We start from the raw sequence: 20739 nt of genomic DNA, 5'->3' as shown, positions 1-20739 counted from the left end.
GGAACGACACAAAGCACCCCGTTGGTGGCAGAAACGGTCTACCAGACCTCCTGCATTCGCTACCAGTCCAGACGGTACCGGTCCAGCTCCCGACAGAGGCATGGCAGCCTCTCATCTCCACACACACACAGACATCAGAACCAACCCACCGGACCTCCTGCAAAGGTCCATGTGGTACCCGTCCACCTCCCGACAGAGTAGTGGCAGCCTCTCCTCTGCGGCGAGAGTTGCGAATATTCCATGCAGCCGAACCGCGGTGGTCCCCCTGTTCCTGGGGGAACCCCGAGGAGGAGGTGGGAGGCTTTCCCTGTGGCTACGCCAAGTCGTGGTTTGGCCAGAGGGCATCAGCGTGTCGTCTCTCTCTTACCCCGCTGGGTCCTCCATAAATCGTGGTAGGTGTAGGGGTTACCGAACAACCCTTGTCTCGTTACAAGATAAGATCCGTCGTGTAGCATTCACAGACCGTTGGGACAAGTGCTGTTAGCGAGTAGTGTCACCTATGCATGCGTGTATGTTGAAGAAACCTTTTGGTGTCTCTGTGTGCGTCTCTGTGTGGGTCTCTGTGGGTGTTTGTGTGTGTGTCTGTGGGTCTCTATGGGTGTCGGTGGGGGTGTTTCTGAGGGTCTCTGTGGGTCTCTGTGGGTGTCTCTGTGGGTCTCTGTAGGTCATTCAACACCATCAACGTGATCAACCGCATCACTGTCAAACATCACCACCAACCACATCAACATCACCATTCACCACATAAACATCACCCATCACCATCACCCACTGAACAGTGGCAACGGCGTCAGCAGGGAGAGCCACTTCCTCCACACCAACCTCAAATCTCTGGGCAGCTGCCTCTGACTTCTCTTCACGGGCGGTGGAAAGGGACTCGAAGATGGGCACTGCGAAGAGTTCTCAAAGTACATGTCCACCTCCTGTAGATCCTGTTCCCTGCATCTCCTGTATTCCACACAGGTCCAGACGGTACCGGTCCAGCTCCCGACAGAGGAATGGCCGCCTCTCATCTGCACACACAAGGACCTCAGAACCAACCCACCGGACCTCCTGAACTCCACAAAGGTCCATGTGGTACCCATCCACCTCCAGACAGAGCAGCGGCAGCCTCTCCTCTGCGGCGAGAGTCTGAATATTCCACGCGGCCCAACCGCGGTGGTCCCCCTGTTCCTGGGGGAACGCCGAGGAGGAGGGGGGAGACTTTCCCTGTGGCTACGCCAAATCGTGGTTTGGCCAGAGGGCATCAGAGAGTCATCTCTCTCGTACCCCGCTGGGTCCTCCATAAATAGTGGAAGGTGGAGGGGTTACCAAACAACCATCGTCTCGTTACAAGTGTAATGAGAGAGCGCCGTCTAAGGGATGACGAGGGGTAATGGCATAGTCACTGGTGGGTGACTCATATCCAATCAGAAGGTAGGGTTCCATCTGGGCCAAAGGTAACGGGCGGAGCTAGTGGGCATGTAGGGAACCATCAGGAAGGTTCCACAAGGAGGCGTGGCTGGAGGCGGAGCTGAATATAAGGAAAGGCAGTGGGAGGCTGGAGTCCGGACTGCATCATCGCCTACCTCGTCTCGCCACCGGCCACGTGACGAGCCCGGCCAGCGAAGCTTTCTCTCCTCCCAGCACGCCGACAACTAGCAGCGAGCATGGAGAGAGAGAGAGACGCGATGGTGGAAGAGGGAGAGCGCACGTTATGGCAGTAGAGAGAGAGAGAAGCCATCTGGAGAGAGAGCGGAGCTGGGCAGTCGTTAATAAAAAGGACTCCATTCAACAGTTGTGGAAGTGCTTTATTACACAAGATTTGATCCGTCGTGTAGCATCAAGAGGCCGTTGTGAAAAGTGCTATTTGTGAGCAGTGGCACCTATGCATGCATGTATGTTGATTCACCTTCGGTTGTCTCTGTGGGTCTCTGTGGGTGTCTGTGGGTCTCTGTATCTGTCTCTGTGTGTATCTCTGTGTGTCTGTGTGGGTCTCTCTGTGAGTCTCTGTGGGTGTCTCTGTGTGTGTGTCTGTGGGTGTCTCTGTGTATCTCGGTGGGTCTCTGTGGGTGTCTCTGTGGGTTTCTCTGTGGGTCTCTGTGGGTCTTTGTAGGTCTTTGTGAGTCTCTGTGGGTGTTTCTGTGGGTCTCAGTGAGTCTTTCAACACCATCAACATCATTAACCGCATCTCAGTCAACCATCAACACAACCACCCACCCACCATCACTTCAACCATCACCACCACCACTACCACCCAACTATAAGGGGAGCCTCGCTGTACCAACGACGTTTCTTCATTTCAGCTTTTGTCTTCCTCTCCCATTCAAACCCCACCCGCCCCCATTCGTCCACCTGGCACCGACGTCTCTCACCAGCATGACGATGCTCCGCCCATTCCGCTCCGCAAGCTGGACAGTCGCTGCCTCAGCGCCGACCTCCAACCTCCGCCGACCTTCGCCCTGAACCAGCTGCCCCTCCCCCCTGCCGCCTCTGCCTCACCGTCGTCGGAAAACTGCCTCCGACTTCTCGCGATGGGCGGTGGAACGGGATCCGGCAGTGTGCACAACCAAGAGGACACACTGCCTCTCTCCCTCTCCTGTAGATTCTGTTCACTGCACCTCCTGTATTACACAGAGGTCCAGACGGTATCGGTCCAGTTCCCGACAGACAAATGGCAGCCTCTCATCTCCTCACACACCTCAGAACCAACCCACCGGACCTCGCGCACTGCACAAAGGTCCATGCGGTACCCATCCACCTCCAGACCGAGCAGCGGCAGCCTCTCCTCTGCGGCGAGAGTCCGAATATTCGACACGGCCGAACCGCGGTGGTCCCGCTGTTCCTGGGGGAACGCCGAGGAGGAGGGGGAGGCTTTCCCTGTGGCTACGCCAAATCGTGGTTTGGCCAGAGGGTATCAGAGAGTCCTCTCTCTCTTACCTCTCTGGGTCCTCAAAAAATCGTGTTAGGTGGAGGAGTTACCAAACAACCCTCATCTCATAACCATACGAACTTTCAACAAACTCCGAGAAAAAAAGAGCTCATCTGATCGAGTCACTCACATGTATGAAGAGATGCCGTGACTCTAAAGTAATACCATACACTGACTTCTGCTGCCGTCAAATCTTACAATGCCAAACGAATTGTCAGGGCTCGCTTGGCCCTGATCTCAGAGATAATTAGACTGCTCCGTACTGGACTAGATCATGTAGACAAGACACTCTTGAAATCACACTTAACAATGATGGAAAAAATGTCTACATCTGATTGGTAACATGTAGATAACATGACTGCTTCATCAGCTTCTACGATGTCAGCTAAATGCAAAGATTATCTGATTTCTAAGTTCAACCTCCTTTCTAAGAAGAAACCAGATCCACACGTTAAAAAGTTAGACGTGACAAGGTTGTTATTAATCTGAGTATTAGCCCAATTTCCCATGGTCTAAAGTCGGTTTTGGCTAAAGGGATGAACTTCGCAGTCACCTCCAAAAACATACCAGTGGATGAAATCATTGCCCAGGTCGATGTAGCCCTTAAGGGTCTGGGACACATCGCTGCAGACGTGACAAGATCTGAAATCGCTGCAAACCGCAAAAGCGCTAAGATGCCCGTGAGGAACATCAGTAAGGATGAGCGTTTTGAGTTATCTCAGTTGAAAAAGAGAGATGACATCGTCATCCTCTCAGCCGACAAGGGCAATGCCACGGTCATCATGGACAAAACCGTTTACGAAACAAAAATTCAAGACCTACTTAATGATGGTAGCTACACAAACATTAAAAGAGATCCCACCAACAGCCGCATTACAAAACATACAGGATCATCACTGATTCAGCTTCATTAATTGAACAGACGAAACGGTTTTCCTTAAAACCTTCTACTGCTAGACCACCCAGACTATATGGCTTACCAAAAATCCATGAAGAAGGTACACCCCTTCGTCCCATCGTCTCCACCATTGGCTCACCCACCTACAAACTGGCCCAATATCTGTCTGAGACCATGCAGCCATTCAATGGTAAGACTTAACTCAGCTCACCTGGTATCGTCAATTAAAGACATCTCACAGTCCCATGGTTAGTTTTCATGTCGTTTATTTGTTCACCAAAGTTCTTGTGCCTGACACCAGTGCAATCATTGAAGATTTGGTCCAACAAGGATTGAATGCTGATTTACCGGCCCTGGTGAGACACTGCCTCACCAACACATACTTCACCTGGAATGGAATATTCTACAAACAAACTGAAGGCACCCCAATGGGTTCTCCCTTATCTCTGGTTGTAGCCAATATTTTCATGGAAATTTTGAGATGGACACCATCCAGGAATCCACTCTATGCCTGCCCTTGTGAAAGAGGTACAAGAATGACACGTTCGTCATCTGGCCACATGGCCTACCGGCTCTGAACCAATTCCTCAACCCCATCAATTCCATACACCCAGCCACCGAATTCACCATGGAGGTGGAAAAGGATGGCATGCTGCCTTTCTTAGATGTCCAAATCAAAAAGACACCTGATGGCTCAATGAGCCATTCTGTCCACAGGAAAGTAACCCATACTGACGCCTACCTGAAACCTGATTCCCACCACCATCCATCCCAGAAGAATTCCCTCATCAAAACGCTACACCGTAGAGCTCAATGTATCTCCGACCATGAACACCTAACCAGTGAACTCAAACACGTACACCAGGCTCTCAAGGCGAATGGATATTCTCAATACACAATCCGCACAGCCATCACCCCAACCGTGAGGATCCAATAAAAACCATCACCTTGCCATACATAACACGGATAACCAAACATATTTGCAATATAGCGAACAAACACCAGATCCAGGTTCGATTTACGAGAGTGCATAAAATTCGTGATCTGATCCCATCTGTGGAGGGCAAGATTCCTGACATGCAATATCCAGGCGTCTACAAACTAAGCTGTATCTGTGGCAGCGGTTACATTGGGGAAACTAATCGACATGTCTCAGACCGTGTTCATGAACATGAAACAGATTTTAAATACGGTAGGACCAATACTTCTGCCGTGGCTGATCATTATTTTAATGCAGCTGGCTCACACGAAATTGATTATCTAAGACTATGGTACTTTACAAGCCTACTGGCTATCAACAAAGATTCGTTCATGAAGCCATCCATATATACAGACACAGACACAATTTAAACCGAGAAGATGGTTATAAGCTCAGCAATCATTGTAAAGATATCATCAACTACTTTTGATCATGACTTGATTTGTGTTTTCTCATCAAAACCTCCACCGTCAGCAGTGTGGGTGTGTGGAACGAGGTGCAATGATTGCCTGGCGGCCCTTTGATTTGTGTAGACCTACTGCTGGTGTCGGGGTTTTCTCTCACATTAACATTAGCTGCCCCGCCCATGCTGCTGACACAATTGGGCTATACACATCCCTAAACCTTAATCAACAGTTTTCCTTAGAGGCTAACCCCCCTTTATTCTAATGAAGACCGCTTGTGTTGCGATGGAAACGTCGTAGTTTAAAAAAAAAATTCACTTCATTTTTCTTTGGTTATTATTTTTTCTATCTACGTGACTTTACCGAAAGAATCAAATAATATGAATTCCTGCAGTCACGAAAGTTTCAAGTTAAAACGTAACCCTCGTGTAGCATCAACAGACCATTTGGACAAGTGCTGTTAGCGAGCAGCAGCACCTATGCATGCGTGGATGTTGACGTAACCTTCACGTGTCTGTGTGTGTGTCTTTGTGTGTGTCTCCGTGGGTCTGTGTCTCTGTGTGTATATCTGTGGGTGTTTGTGGGTCTCTGTGGGTGTCTCTGCGGGTCTCTGTGTGTGTCTCTGTGTGTATCTCTGTGTGTATCTCTTTGGGTGTCTTTGGGTGTCTCTGTGAGTCTCTGTGGATGTCTCTGTGGGTGTTTCTGTGGGTGTCTCTGTGAGTCTCTTAGAGTCTCTGTGTTTGTCTCTGGGAGTCTCTGTGAGTCTCTGTGGGTGTCTCTGTGTGTGTCTATGGGAGTCTCTGTGAGTCTCTGTGGGTGTTTCTGTGGGTCTTTGTGAGTCTCTGTGGGTGTCTCTGTGTGTCTCTGTGTGTCTCTGTGGGTGTCTCTGTGGGTCTCTGTGAGTCTCTGTGGGTCTCTGTGGGTGTCTCTGTGGGTGTCTCTGTGGGTGTCTCTGTGAGTCTCTGTGGGTGACTCTGTGGGTGTCTCTGTGGGTGTTTCTGTGGGTGTCTCTGTGCGTCTCTTAGAGTCTCTGTGGGTGTCTTTGTGGTTCTCTGTGAGTCTCTTTGGCTGTCTCTGTGTTTGTCTCTGGGAGTCTCTGTGAGTCTCTGTGGGTGTCTCTGTGTGTGTCTATGGGAGTCTCTGTGAGTCTCTGTGGGTGTTTCTGTGGGTCTTTGTGAGTCTCTGTGGGTGTCTCTGTGAGTTTGTGTGTGTCTCTGTGGGTGTCTCTGTGTGTCTCTGTGGGTGTCTCTGTGGGTGTCTGTGAGTCTCTGTGGGTCTCTGTGGGTGTCTCTGTGGGTGTCTCTGTGGGTGTCTCTGTGAGTCTCTGTGGGTGTCTCTGCGGGTCTCTGTGGGTGTATCTGTGTGTATCTCTGTGTGTATCTCTTTGGGTGTCTTTGGGTGTCTCTGTGAGTCTCTGTGGATGTCTCTGTGGGTGTTTCTGTGGGTGTCTCTGTGAGTCTCTTAGAGTCTCTGTGTTTGTCTCTGGGAGTCTCTGTGAGTCTCTGTGGGTGTCTCTGTGTGTGTCTATGGGAGTCTCTGTGAGTCTCTGTGGGTGTTTCTGTGGGTCTTTGTGAGTCTCTGTGGGTGTCTCTGTGTGTCTCTGTGTGTCTCTGTTGGTGTCTCTGTGGGTCTCTGTGAGTCTCTGTGGGTCTCTGTGGGTGTCTCTGTGGGTGTCTCTGTGGGTGTCTCTGTGAGTCTCTGTGGGTGACTCTGTGGGTGTCTCTGTGGGTGTTTCTGTGGGTGTCTCTGTGCGTCTCTTAGAGTCTCTGTGGGTGTCTTTGTGGTTCTCTGTGAGTCTCTTTGGCTGTCTCTGTGTTTGTCTCTGGGAGTCTCTGTGAGTCTCTGTGGGTGTCTCTGTGTGTGTCTATGGGAGTCTCTGTGAGTCTCTGTGGGTGTTTCTGTGGGTCTTTGTGAGTCTCTGTGGGTGTCTCTGTGAGTTTGTGTGTGTCTCTGTGGGTGTCTCTGTGTGTCTCTGTGGGTGTCTCTGTGGGTGTCTGTGAGTCTCTGTGGGTCTCTGTGGGTGTTTCTGTGGGTGTCTCTGTGAGTCTCTTAGAGTCACTGTGGGTGTTTCTGTGGGTCTCTGTGAGTCTCTGTGGGTGTATGTGTGAGTCTTTTTTCGTGTCTCTGTGGGTCTCTGTGAGTCTTTCAACACCATCAATACCATCAACCACATTAACATCACCCATCAACCACATCAACATCACCCATCACCACATCAACATCACCCATCAACCACATCAACGTCACCCATCAACATCACCCATCAACCACATCAACATCACCCATCAACCACATCAAAATCACCCATCAGCATCACCCATCAACCACATCAACATCATCCATCAACCACATCAACGTCACCCATCAACATCACCCATCAACCACATCAAAATCATCCATAAACATCACCCATCAACCACATCAACATCGCTCATCACCCATCAACCACATCAACATCACCATCAACCACATCAACATCACCCATCAACCACATCAACATCACCCATCAACCACATCAACATCACCCATCAACCACATCAAAATCACCCATAAACATCACCCATCGACCACATCAACATCACCATCAACCACATTAATATCACCCATCAACCACATCAACATCACCCATCAACCACATCAACATCACCCATCAACCACATCAACATCACCCATCAACCACATCAATACCACCACCACGTATGAGGCCGACATCCTCTTGAGTAAATTCCACATTACGATGACGCAGCCCAGGACATCCATATCGGGTGCACGCAAAATGATGATGGTGGTGGTGGTGGGGTATGTTACTTGCCCCTTGGGAGAGAAGCGCTGATATCCACAAAGTGGTAACAGTTTTGTCGACCCCACCACCCCCAAAGAGTGATGATTGGCTGAGTGTTAACCGGGTTGTGCAGTACTCACTGTGTGATGGTCGAGACGTGGCACCGACTGTTTGTCTGTCTGTCTGTGTCTGTGTCCGTCTGTGTTTGTCTGTGTCTGTGTGTGTGTCTGTGTTTGTCTGTATGTGTGTCTGTGCCTCTGTGTGTGTATCTTTGTGTGTCTATGTGTGTGTCTCTGTCTCTGTGTGTCTCTGTGTGTGTGTGGGTGAGTCTCTGTGTCTCTGTGCGTGTCTCTGTGTGTATCTATCTATGTGTGTGTGTCTGTGTGTGTCTCTCTCTCTGTGTGTGTCTCTGTGCGCGTCTCTGTGTGTCTCTCTCTCTGTGTGTGTCTCTGTGTCTCTGTGTGTGTGTCTCTGTGCGTGTCTCTGTGTGTGTCTCTATCTGTGTATGTGTGTCGGTGTGTGTCTCTGTCTATGTGTGTGTGTCTGTGTGTGTCTATCTCTCTGTGTGTGTCTCTGTGCGCGTCTCTGTGTGTCTCTCTCTCTCTGTGCGCGTCTCTGTGTGTCTCTCTCTCTCTGTGTGTCTCTGTGTGCCTGTCTTTTCCGCCTTAGGAAACCCGTCTGACTTGTACGATGACTCTCACAGAATTCACATCCCGCTTCTCGCCTGCAAACACAAAGGATGCTCGAGCAGCCGGCACGCAAGCGCCATTGAACTCCGACCCAGCAGGGGCTCGGTTATGGCTGAGTCAACCTAGGGGTGGCCACGAGTGGGAATTGTAACTCGGGTCACAGCGTTAACCATTCGGTTGAAGCCCGAACATTCCACCCTGTGTTGACAGTCCATCGCCACCTCACCGAGTGCCGAGCGAGACCCGACGTTACGCTTCAGCAGGATCTCATTGTATCGCCCGCACGATTCCAGCGCCTGACGCCCGCAGACGCGCCGGCGGTGGCGCTTCCAATGGACGGACCGGGGGTGACGGACCGGTTGCCATCTTCTTCTTCTTCCCGTTAGGCCATTTGCGTATTGCCCTGGGGGGTCCCCAGCACGCAAAATTCTAGTCCCAGCCGGGCGTCCGGCGACAATAACCCCGTTCGAAGCTTGTTTCATTTCGATGACCAGTCCCTTCTCCGTTGTCTACTTCCTTGCGTGTCGGGGTTGTTGGTTGAGGGTTCTCACCTGAAATTCGTTGTTCCTCCACGTTAGTTTTTATTGCATTGACGCATTTTATGAGTTCCACCCTCTACATGGAGTCTATGGGCCCAGACCAGAGGTCGCAAACGAGTTTTGATTCCTTACCCGTACCCGTACCCGGCCGCACCAGGGTCGCAAACGGGTAACCGTACCCGTACCCGGCCGGGTACGGGTTGCCGGGTCTCGGGTAGGGTACCGGTATCGGGTACCCGGTTGCGACCTCTGGCCCAGACCAAAAATATTCACTTATTGGTACCAGCCGAGGTGGAAAAGTCGAGTAATGATTTTTGTAATCCTCCACGTGTGTGGGACACATTCTGATATGATAACCTTTGCGGAATGGCAGCTTAGTTGTGGTTACCATGACTTTTATACCCATACCCTGTGACACGTGTCTGGAACATTGAATTGGGCATTGTTACTGAAAAACTAGCTAGTCCAAAGCCAGTTAGGTCACACACTGGTCTTTATTGGGTTAAATACACAATGAAAACACAGGATAATAAGGAATATCATTGTGAGGGAGGTAAACTGCTACTTGAATTTTTATTTAAAGCTTTCGTGACTACAGGGATTCATATTCTTGGATCTTTCGGTAAAGTCACGTAGAAGGGAAATAATAAAATAATAAAAATTTCAAACAATCAAAATTCTCACGACGTTTCGACTGCAACACAGGCAATCATCATCAGGTGTGAAATCCACAGCAAGAAAATGTTATTATTTCCCTTCTACGTGACTTTACCGAAAGAACCAAGAATATGCTACTTGAATATTATAAACATTGACATTCGAATGATACATGTAATCCCATAAATATCGTTATTGATGGGTATATGTGAAGAAGGTTACATTATTGTATCAAGCTCTGTGTGTACTTAGATGGTGTCAATAAGGGTAACCAAGTCCAGAATCACCACACTGTACATCATTGTATACTACGACTACTACCACAGTAATACCATCAGAATCCCCACACTGTGTCACTCATCATCTGACTCCCCGAGTTCAAAGTCAGGTTCTGGATCATCCTGCACTTTTTGGTTACTGCAGGTCTGTAACCTGCACGCGTCTGTGCATGTCAGTCCATTTGACAGGCACGTGCAGCTTGGCATTGTGCATGAACGCACAGACACTTGCATGCCAGCAGTTCCAAGACCACATCTGGTGCGGGTGGGAAGCACATCTAGTAAATGGCCGGCTTGCCATCATCGTCTGTCCATCCATACTCAGCAGGGCTTGGCACCACAGGGTTAGCCGGCAGACAGCACTTACAGATCGCTGCCTGATAGTTGGTTTGTTGAACATGCGTGAAGGGAAGGTCTCTACATGGTGGCAGCTGGCTAGACTCGATTTCTCCCCTTTTTGACACGCTTTTATTTAGACTCTGTCTTCTCGACAGACCTGTTCTCCACCTGAGGACGGCTGCTTGCGTTGTGGCCGAAACGTCGTGAGAATTATTTAATAATGTTTTATTTTTTTTATTTTTTTATTTCCATTCTACGTGACTTTACCGAAAGAACCAAGAAGATCACTCCATCTGTTGTCGTATCCTCAAAAAATATTGTAACTCAATTTTTACCCACTTCCCAATGTGCTATCGACTGCAAACTTGGTATACTTATGTCATACTGATGACAAGACTATATTCTATCATTAAAAAAAAAAATCAAAAACATATGTATTTTTAAACATTATACACGCTTTTATTTAACTCACTCTGTTTGTTGTCGTATCCCCAAATCTTGTAACTCAATTTAAACCGTCTTCCCAATGTCGTATCGACTGCAAACTTGGTATAGGTTTGTCATACTGATGACAATACTATATTCTATTATTAAAAATTAAAAATATATATTTTTAACAATCTATTTTACGGGTATAAGTGTCCACGCTCAACTCACGTTTGCTGTAAATCACCACGGTCCCTTACGTTATGGCAAGCTTCGGGGAGCCACTTCCTGTAGTCGTGGAGTTCTGCCATTACTCGTACGGTACATTTCATTAAAGCGTGTTTTAGAAAAAAGTATTATAAATATTTTATTTCCATCATGAGGTCTCTTTTGCCAGTACCAAAATATACTAATAGAGTTTTTCCCCTTTTTTTCTGGCAACAAAACTGACACCTTTTGCAAGGAATCATGTTAACATTAACCACAATACTTGCAGTCAAATGCAAACAAAAAACAATACTCTGATAATGTTTGCATTGTCCTTGAAACTGATTGGTCCACACCTGAGACAGCTTTTCTTAGAGCCTTGTCTCATATGGTGTTCGACCAGATGACGCCAAAAGGCGCACAGTTCAAAACCAACGCACTATCAGAGTAATGAGAGCTGCTAGCGCGGTTCGTTCACCTCGCCACTGCTGCTATTGGCAACTTGCATGCGACAGGTGAATCACTCACAATCCATGACTGCCCCAGTCGACGAAAAGTCTCTTGGCAGGAAGTGTCCTTTCTTTCACAATCTTCAGGGCGATCAGCTCCTCCGACCGGCGAATGCGCTGACAGTGTCGTAGTCCTGTGAAGGCGTGCAAGGCTGTCACAGACGCTGTCTCCAAGTGACCTTGCCAGCTTGCTGTTCTGTGTCCCACACTTCTGGTAGACGTGACCGGCGATGTCCTTCTGGAAGCCAATACAAAGCACCATGACATCAGTGTCCTCAGCTGTGATGATAACTGCCTTTGAAGGCCACATTTGCTGCATGCAATGCATGCAGGAGCAGGAGCAGACGGGTCTCAGCTTCTTCATGCGTGGAGTGCAGCTCTGCTACTTCCTCTTACTCATCTTCTGTCGACCTGTCACTCACCGTGCCACTCATTGACATGCTAATTTCTCTAACCCCTCTCTCTCTCTCCGCCCCCGCCCCCTCTCTCGACACAATGGTGTGGTTTCTCTGTGTGCCTATGTTTGTTCTCTTTCTATGTATCTCTGTGATATCTATCTCCTTATATGTCTGTCTATATGTCTCTGGTTCTGTGTTTTATCTCTCTCTCAAATTTAGCATTCTCAGGAAGAACGTAATCAACCAGGTAGGGTGTTGACTGTTATATTATCCGACTCTCTGTTGTATTACATTACATTTTTAAGTATACTAGATTTGTGTTTTATATTTCATTTATAGATGATGATGATTTCTTATGTTGCAATCGAAACATCGTATGCTAGTATTTAATGTATTATTTTATCGTTATACGTGACTTTACCAAAAGAACCAAAGAGTAATTCCTGCAGTCACGAAAGCTCCAAAGTAAGTTTGACCTGTAGCAGGTTTCCTCACAGGTCATGTACAACACCTTGCCATGCAGCATCTCTCTGTATCGTGGGAGTTTCCACTTTTCCACCAAAAACTTGACGAGACTGGTCTTGTTGGAGGGACTGCGCATGAATTGTCTCCACTGCTGGACGTGGTGTCCCCTAGCAAGGTTCTGGTAGTGTCTGCACCCCAGTTCAGTCGTTCAGCATCTTTGACGGAAGTCTGTCGGTAGACATCAAAGACAACACCAATCCTCTCGCCCTGTGCCCCCTCGTGGAGGACCTGGGTCAAGGCCGACTTTGCCACCTGTGCAAAGGTTTTGTTGTTGCCATTCATTTTTTGGACCAGGCTCATCGCGTCATCGATGGAAGTAGATGTGGTTGGGATGTCTTCTGCAGGAGACGCGTTCTTTTCAAGCTCTCTGGAAAATGTAGCCTTTACACCATTGGTACCTCATTTGCCAATAAAAAATATGATAATTGTTTTTTTTACCCTTTAATCTGGCAACAAAACTGACACCTTTTTTACGAGGAGTCATGTTTGCATAGTCCACAATACCTGCAGTCATAATGCAAACAATTATCAGAGTTATGTTTTTTGTTTGCATTATGACTGCAGGTATTGTGGTCTATGCAAACATGACTCCTCGTAAAAAAGGCGTCAGTTTTGTTGCCAGATTAAAGGATAAAAAACCAATTATCAAGTGCAGCCTTGTTTGTTTTTCGTAGGGACCCATCAGCATTTGCCAGTGCCCATGGCAGTGGGCCTAGTGGGTGGGCAAGGACGTCCTTCATATTCACCTTCCTGCCTTCAGCCACCAGGATCATTTGGCTGAACAGGTTTCTATCTGCCTACAGAACCACATCCTGTGCTTTCTTTCCATGTGCTGTTTTTGTGCTGATATTGGAGAATGTCTTCAGACTTTGCTTGGTCATCTTGTCGTGGGATTTCACAGATGGTGGGTCCTCAGCTAACCTTGTTTTCTTGAATACCTGGTAGGCCTCTTCTCCTATCTCAAGAGCCCTCAAGAGATCCCTGGTCACATCAGGTGGCGCCAGTGAAGAGGCTAATCAGATCTGTCTCATCAGGGGACATATGATTGATCCAGCTATTCTCCATAACGTCAATGAGAGACTGGACATCTGCTTCATCTCTCTTGATCCTTGGGCCTTGTAGGTCTGGATGGGACAGTTTGGACCTGCCTTGACCTATCAGGTCTCTCAGCTGCCTGAGGTACATGCATCTGTACTCAGCTGTTAGGTAATATTTGGTCACGGCTCCTGGCTTCAAGCTGAATCCCTTTGTCCCTCAAGCTGTCTGGGTGTCTTTGTTCACCGTTTCCTCTAGTGCCTGGTCAACAGGGATTCGGGCCAAAGGGAGTGGTGGAGCCCAGTTGAACTGAGAAGCTTCCTTCCATGAATTCCGTGTACACATCTGGGTGTGTGATGAGCAGCTGAGACATCTGGGCGTAGTGGTAGGGGAGGTAGCGTGCATAATTCATCATATCATAAGCGAAGCACCATGGGATTATTGCTCGAATTCTTGCCAAGTGTAGCATCCAGTCTCCCTCTCTGAATGCTCGGATGAGCCCCAACAAGATTTCAACCATGTCCAAAGAGGACATTCAGAAGGTCGAGAGGCTGCCGTTTCCACCTCTGAGGAACCCGCGGTAGACTTCAAACAGTTGCATGATGCGTGTACATGAGCTGTTTCCGAGGACCTCCTTCAAAGCGGCTTGTGAGACTTCTTTCCCAAGGTTGTCACTGGTCCTCAGTGTCTCATCCAAGTGAGTTGTTTCCAACCAGGACAGGAAAACATTCCATGTCGGTCGCACGAGAGCCTCACACAGGAGTTTGTGTAGTCGCACTGCCCCGTTGCGCTTGCGGCCATCCATTACACCGGCAATGGAGCCTCCTGCGATCACGCCAGACTCAATGCAGAGATCTCGGAGTCCAGCAGCTTGCAAACGCATTCCTATTATTGCCAGCAGTGTGCAGGCGGTGTGGAACACCCCAATTTAACACGTAGGCTTTCGCGGCCAATATTATTCATAATCAATGTTTTTGGGTTTAGATCGCGTTATTTATAAATGTGTCCTAACCCTCCACCACCCGACATGGCCAATCAGCAAACAAGTGTCACATGGTATCATAGGCCTTGACCTGGTCAATCAAGCAGAGATGTAGGTCTTATTGGAATTCCCTAAACCTCTGCTGTAGCAGACGTAAAGAAAATATGGCATTTGTGCAGGACCACCCTTTCCTGAAACCGCACTGGGGCTCTGCAAGCCTCTCCTCAGCGTGCCTAGCAAGGCGATGTTGAATAATCCTTGCCAGGACCTTTCCCGGCACACCTGTAGTAGTTACAGTCTGTGCAGTCTCCCTTCTTAAAGAGGGAGACCACCACACACACATATATATATACACACACACACATATATATACACACAGGGTGCTTAAAAAAATGTTAACAGTTACATGGGACTGTCGTTTTTCACGGAAAAAAACGGATAATATAGACTGTAACATGATAACAAATGTAATGTTAACAGCTTCAAGAAGTCACAGAGTCTCCACTCGTTCGCCATAATTGTCGACGCGCGCCTGGGATCTTCTCCAGGTCGTCTCCGCAGCCCGGAGGCACATTTCTCGTGTCGTTGTTGCAAATTATCAGAAGTGTTGTTTTTTTATTCACCACCCTGTCGAAATGTCGTGTGATAGCGCCGCCCGGTGGACAGCAGCGGCAACTGCGGTAGACAGAGAGCGCACACGCCGGTGAGGGCGTGAGCATCACGTCTGTGAGTTGGCAGAGCGGAGGAACTGGGGCAAGGGTCACGGAGGACGCCATCTGGAGGCGCCTGGAACCTGCTAGCGGGGTTCGAGAAAAGAGGCGGGGCCAGGGCGGGGTCAGGGCGGGGCCAGGGCGGTGACAAGGCCGCGCCAGTGTTGTATATATTTGGTGTACGAAAATTATAAAAATATTAGTTAATTGAAAAAAAACGCGTAAGTGTACAAATGTATGCAAATGTATGTAATTATGTAAATTAAGCAAATTATGCATTTATGCTAAATAGGTTGGTGCTTTTGTATGAGGTTGCCAACGCGTAAGGGACCGTGGTGATTTACAGCCAACGTGAGTTCAGCGTCGACAATTAGAGTCGTAAAAAAAATTGTTTAAAAATATAGTTTTTTTTAATGATAGAATATTATATTGTCATCAGTATGACATTCCTATACGAAGTTTGCAGACGATACCACATTGGGAAGTGGGTAAAAATTGAGTTACAATATTTTTTAAGGATACGACAACAGAAGACAGAGTGAGTTAAATTAAAGCGTGTAATAATAATACAACAATCCCTTGGTTCCTTGCTGGGCGATGAGTCGTGTGCGTGTGTGTGGGCGTGTCATACACAAGGCGCTTTCTCTCATCAATGAATTCACATGTACAGTTAGACACTTAACAAAAAGAATGACTAAAATACTTCTAAACGACCGTATCCACAAAACTCAATGGGCAGCAATGCTTTTCACGATCAGATAAGAGTTAACGAACCACCTTGAAGCACAAAGAATTTAGGAGTAAACTTATTCGTCCCGATATGTGCATTATGCGTATGTGGGTGTATTGTCTCCTTGCTCAACTCTTTGCGTTAGGCAGACGCCGAGGTGGGGAGTTTCTTGTACCAAAAATGCCTTGGTTCCCTGCTGGGCGATGAGTCGTGTGTGTTTGTGTGTGGGCGTGTCATACACAAGGTCTTATGGAATACATATTATCTTCGTCGTGCGTGATTGACATATTTTGCCTTGTATCGCTTTTGAATTACCCTAGGGCGAATACTTCATAATTATTGCTCGGTTTATGATTAACCAAGATTTGTGATGTACCATAGTTGTTACTACAGGTATTCCGAGGGTTTTATTAAATGTTGTTCTCCATCCGTGTCGCCAGGGGTCCGTGCTTCTTATTTTCGAGTTATATTTTGATATCCTGAGGTTGGAGATATGACTAAGTTTTGACTTAAGCTTCCGTGATTGCTGGAATTCATATTCTTTGGTTCTTTCGGTAAAGTCACATAGATGGAAAGATACAATAAGAAACAATACATGTGGTGGATGAGGGTAAAATAAAATAAGTAATAATAAAAGCCACTAATGTAGACTGCAGTTTGATTCTTAATCTGAGAGTGTACTGGCAGTCTATAATGTCGATTTATCCTTGTTGCAAAGTTTCAAACTTTTACCGTTGTTAAAAGATAACGCCAGTTGTAAAGTCCATTTGCCCTGTGGCTCTCGCCGTCCGCGGAGAGCTGATGTTAAAGTCTGTGTCAGCTCGTTACCTGTATAAAAGACACCTGGGAGCCAGAAATCTTTCTGATTGAGAGGGGGTCAAATACTTATTTCCCTCATTAAAATGCAAATCAATTTATAACATTTTTGACATGCGTTTTTCTGGATTTTTGTTGTTGTTATTCTGTCTCTCACTGTTCAAATAAACCTATCATTAAAATTATAGACTGATCATTTCTTTGTCAGTGGGCAAACGTACAAAATCAGCAGGGGATCAAATACTTTTTTCTCTCACTGTAAATGACGTCACGCCATTGTGGTAGATTTTTGACCCCCACCTCCCCCTCTCGTCACACTGCGTCACAGAAAGTCAGACACCACCTCAAATATGACGTCACAAAGCTCTGCCCCCCCCCCCCTAAAACGATGTTTTCATTTTGAAAATAAAACATGCTTCAAATCACTTCAAACTATTGTCATTGTAGTGCGTATTTAATGTGGCGCTGCACTCTGATGTTGTAGGAGAAAACATTTATTTAAAAGGTGGTGTTGGAAAGCTGAAATTTTGCATAAAATTCACTTGAAAATATTTAACGTCTAACTAAAACTGCAGATATTCAGAATATTATGTTGAAATTCTCTTATAATCATCAAATATTAAAAGTAATTATAACTATAAAAAGTACTTGAAACTTCGTAGTCGAACGAAGCAAAATGGAGAGTACAATTATAACAATCACATATTCATTTCGCAGAATGAAAAGCCCTGGTAGAATCATTAGAATCAAAATGTTTAATAACAATCATTCAAAACATTTACAAAATTCATGTTTTTTCATTCTCGCATGGAGAAGCAAAATGCTCTTTCATGGAATAAATAAAAGGTGACCTTAGTTAATTAAAATAATCAAACAGTTAATAATGAAAATTAATACAAGTCAGTGTTGTTATGACAATTCGATCGTTTATATTTATTCAAAGTTGCGCATTTTGACGTGACGTCACATTTCTAAACTCCCACCCCTCCCTCCTCGTCACACATCGTCACAAATGTCTGACCCCCTCCCCCCCCCCCCGAGTAACTTCGAGAACACGTGTCCCTTTTGTTTTTACGATCAGAGGAAACAAGAAGATGCTCGGGTTAGTCGGCACTTTGCTTCGTTCATCATTTCGTATTTTTTTCTCTTTCAATGCTTTGCTTTATGTGCCCTTTTTTCCTTTCAAAATGTAGAGGAGTAAAATGGGGACGTGACGTCAGGTGTGCCGTTCAGTGCGATGACGTCACTTCTCCTAGGGGACTTAAGGGATACCCCGTGACGTAAGCGGGGTCACCGTGGGAACGGGTAGAGTAAGCAGGGTGAAGAGGGAACCAGGGGTAGAGAGAGGGATCGAATTGGGAGTCTGGGGAGAAGCCGGTGGTAGCCGTAGAGGTGCTTCTCTCTCTCCGCTCGGTGGAGTCGGCAGAGTCCACGATCCGACACGAGAGAGAGAGAGACCGGAGCTAGCCGGCAGGGACCCAGACTCAGAGTAGGACCCCCCTAGCCCCTGGGAGTTGTGTACCCTTGTGTGTGTTGTTGATAAGCTTTAATAAACCCTGGGGGAAGCCCTTAACTTACCTCCGTTTCCGAGTACGTCCGTCAGAACTTCTCTACAAAAGTGTAGTGGTGATAACTACTCGCAGTTCGCAAGCTGTGAGAGAGCGGTTCGTAAACAAGGTTTTCCCGCTCAATCAAACGGTCAGGGTCAAATGGGGTGAGGGAGGATCCAAACGCCAGATTGGGAAGGACCAATCGGAGGGTTCCACAAGGTGGCCGGAGATTGGACAACCCGGCCACGAACAGGTATAAAAGCCAGAGCGCTGAGAGCTCTTGGCCAGTTCTGCTACACGAAGACCCAAGTCGGCCGAAGACATCTAGGACCCTGGACCAAGCCCTCCAGCCCTTATCAGGGCTAGGGCTCAGAGTAACCAGAGGTCGGGGAGAGATCCCCTAGGTCCAGCCAGAGGACGCTGGGATAGCAGGGAGATTAGATAGCCTGCAAGGACCGGAGGCTGTACCTCCTTAGAAGACGAGCTAAGCGTGTGCACGGAGCTGTACAAGGTCCGGAGGCTGTACCTCCTCAGAGTAACGGGTGAGGGGACCATATACCCCTTTATGTGATAGGGACTGTGTATTAAGATAATAAACAGTGTGCGCCATAAATAAGTTTAGAAGTCCGTCCTTTACAACACTACAAAAGCGTGGACGGGTGCCCAAACGCTCCTGAGAGGCCTCCGTCTCTCCGCGGTGGTGGTGGTGGTGTGCGGATTTCATGGATCCCTGTCGGGAAAGACGTCGCTCAGGAGGCTGCGGAGCTTCTGGTAGGTGTCGCGGGTCTGCCACAGCGCCTGCCACACGGGCACCGAGATGCCCGAGTGCTTCTCCAGGATGCGCGTCACCAGCTGGCTGGCGGCCTCGAATCCGCCGTTGCTGGAGGACACCGCTCGGATTTGCTGGAGGTGACAGAAGACACCGGCAGGGGGCAGTAGCAGCAAGCTCGTGCGCCAGGTCACGTGCGTTGCACTCGTGCGTACGTGTGTGTCTGTGTGTGTCATTGTGTGTCAGTATGTGTGCCATGGCTGCTTTGGGTACGCGGTTCAGACCTCCACAGAGACCCTGGATGACAGATGAGGTATTCAGGATAGTTGACAAAAAACGACAGGCCCACTGTAAGCGTATACAGCATCCCACGTCGGAGAATGAGGTGACAGAAGATACCAGCAGGCGGCAGTAGCAGCCAACTCGTGCGCCAGGTCACGTGAACTCGTGTGTACGTGTGTGTGCATGTCAGTGTGTGTATCTGTGTGTGTCAGTGTGCGTGTATGTGTGTCAGTGTGTGAATGTGTGTGTCAGTGTGTAATCTGTGTGTCTGTGTGTGTGTGCATGTCAGTGTGTGTGCATGTCAGTGTGTGTCTGTGTATGTCTGTGTGTGTCTGTGTGTCTGTGTTTGTGTGTGTCTGTGTTTGTGTGTGTCTGTCTGTGTGTGTGTCTGTCTGTGTGTGTGTGTGTGCGTGTCAGTGTGTGTATGTTGTATAAGTGTGTAATTTGTGTGTCTGTGTGTGTCTGTGGGGAGCGCTGCACTATGAACCCGGCGACCCGGGTCACCATATACATGGCAGAGGCTCGGTCTCATTTGCAGCATTTTGTTATTAAGGCTAGCCGTAGTCTCAAGCCGCACCTCACCATAATAAAGGCTCAGTCCTTTGTTATATAGTCTAGCCGTAGTCTCAAGCCGCACCTTACCATAATAATAAAAAAGTGGGCCGTTCTTGGCCCATCCCCCCCCCCCTCAACCATGATATATACGGAGTAGTATCTCTTGTAATCTCTCATTTACTTGATACAGATATCGTGCTGTGACGGTTCCACCTGAAGACGGAAGCTTGTGTTGCCTCCGAAACGTCGTGATTTTTATTTTTTATTTTACTTTTATTAATTATAATTTTTTACCTACGTGACTTTACCGAAAAAACCTAAGAATATGAATCCTTGCAGTCACGAAAGCTTCAAATCTAGAAGTGATGGTCAGGTTGAGTGGTGAGTGGTGGTTGTGACATGAGTTGTGAGTGAGGGTGAGTGGTGAGGGTGAGTGTTGAGGCTGAATGGTGAGGGTGAATGGTGAGAGTGAGTGGTGAGGGAGAGTGGTGAGGGTGAGTGTTGAGGGAGAGTGGTGAGGGTTAGTGATGAGGGTTAGTGGTGAGGGTGAGGCTGAATGGTGAGGGTGAGTGGTGAGTGGTGAGGGAGATTGGTGAGTGGTGAGTTGTGAGGGTGAATGGTGAGAGTGAGTTGTGAGTGGTGAGGGCGAGTGGTGAGTACAGTCAACATGCACTGCTGTAATCATAACAGGTACCACCACCACAGGATGTGCTGCTCTCATCAGAGCAGGTACCACCACAGTATGTACTGCTGTCATCATAACAGGTGC

General features: G+C 47.8%; 2 protein-coding genes across 5 annotated transcripts in view; one reads left to right on the top strand and one right to left on the bottom strand.

Moving 5' to 3' along the window:
- Nucleotides 1–9161, bottom strand: part of LOC144738115 (uncharacterized) — a 54486-nt gene extending 45325 nt beyond the window's left edge. The window contains exons 1-4 of one of the 4 annotated variants that reach the window (XM_078621034.1): nt 8115–9161; nt 2355–2603; nt 1569–1637; nt 823–948 (exon numbers count right to left, since the gene is read on the bottom strand). In XM_078621034.1, the coding sequence (XP_078477160.1) occupies nt 823–948; nt 1569–1637; nt 2355–2377 (218 nt within the window). In that variant the 5' untranslated portion in view covers nt 2378–2603; nt 8115–9161. Of the gene's footprint in view, nt 1–822; nt 2308–2354; nt 2604–8114 lie in introns of those variants that run through there. The other 3 variants (XM_078621035.1, XM_078621033.1, XM_078621032.1) reach the window with 3 other exon arrangements.
- The window catches only part of LOC144738050 (uncharacterized), a 478363-nt gene that overhangs the window by 273095 nt on the left and 184529 nt on the right, over nt 1–20739 (top strand). The window lies entirely within an intron of this gene.

The sequence above is a fragment of the Lampetra planeri genome, chromosome 77, assembly GCF_965212315.1.
Source record: "Lampetra planeri chromosome 77, kcLamPlan1.2.h2, whole genome shotgun sequence".
Lineage (NCBI taxonomy): Eukaryota > Metazoa > Chordata > Hyperoartia > Petromyzontiformes > Petromyzontidae > Lampetra > Lampetra planeri.
This window is presented reverse-complemented; position numbering and strand designations above follow the sequence as displayed.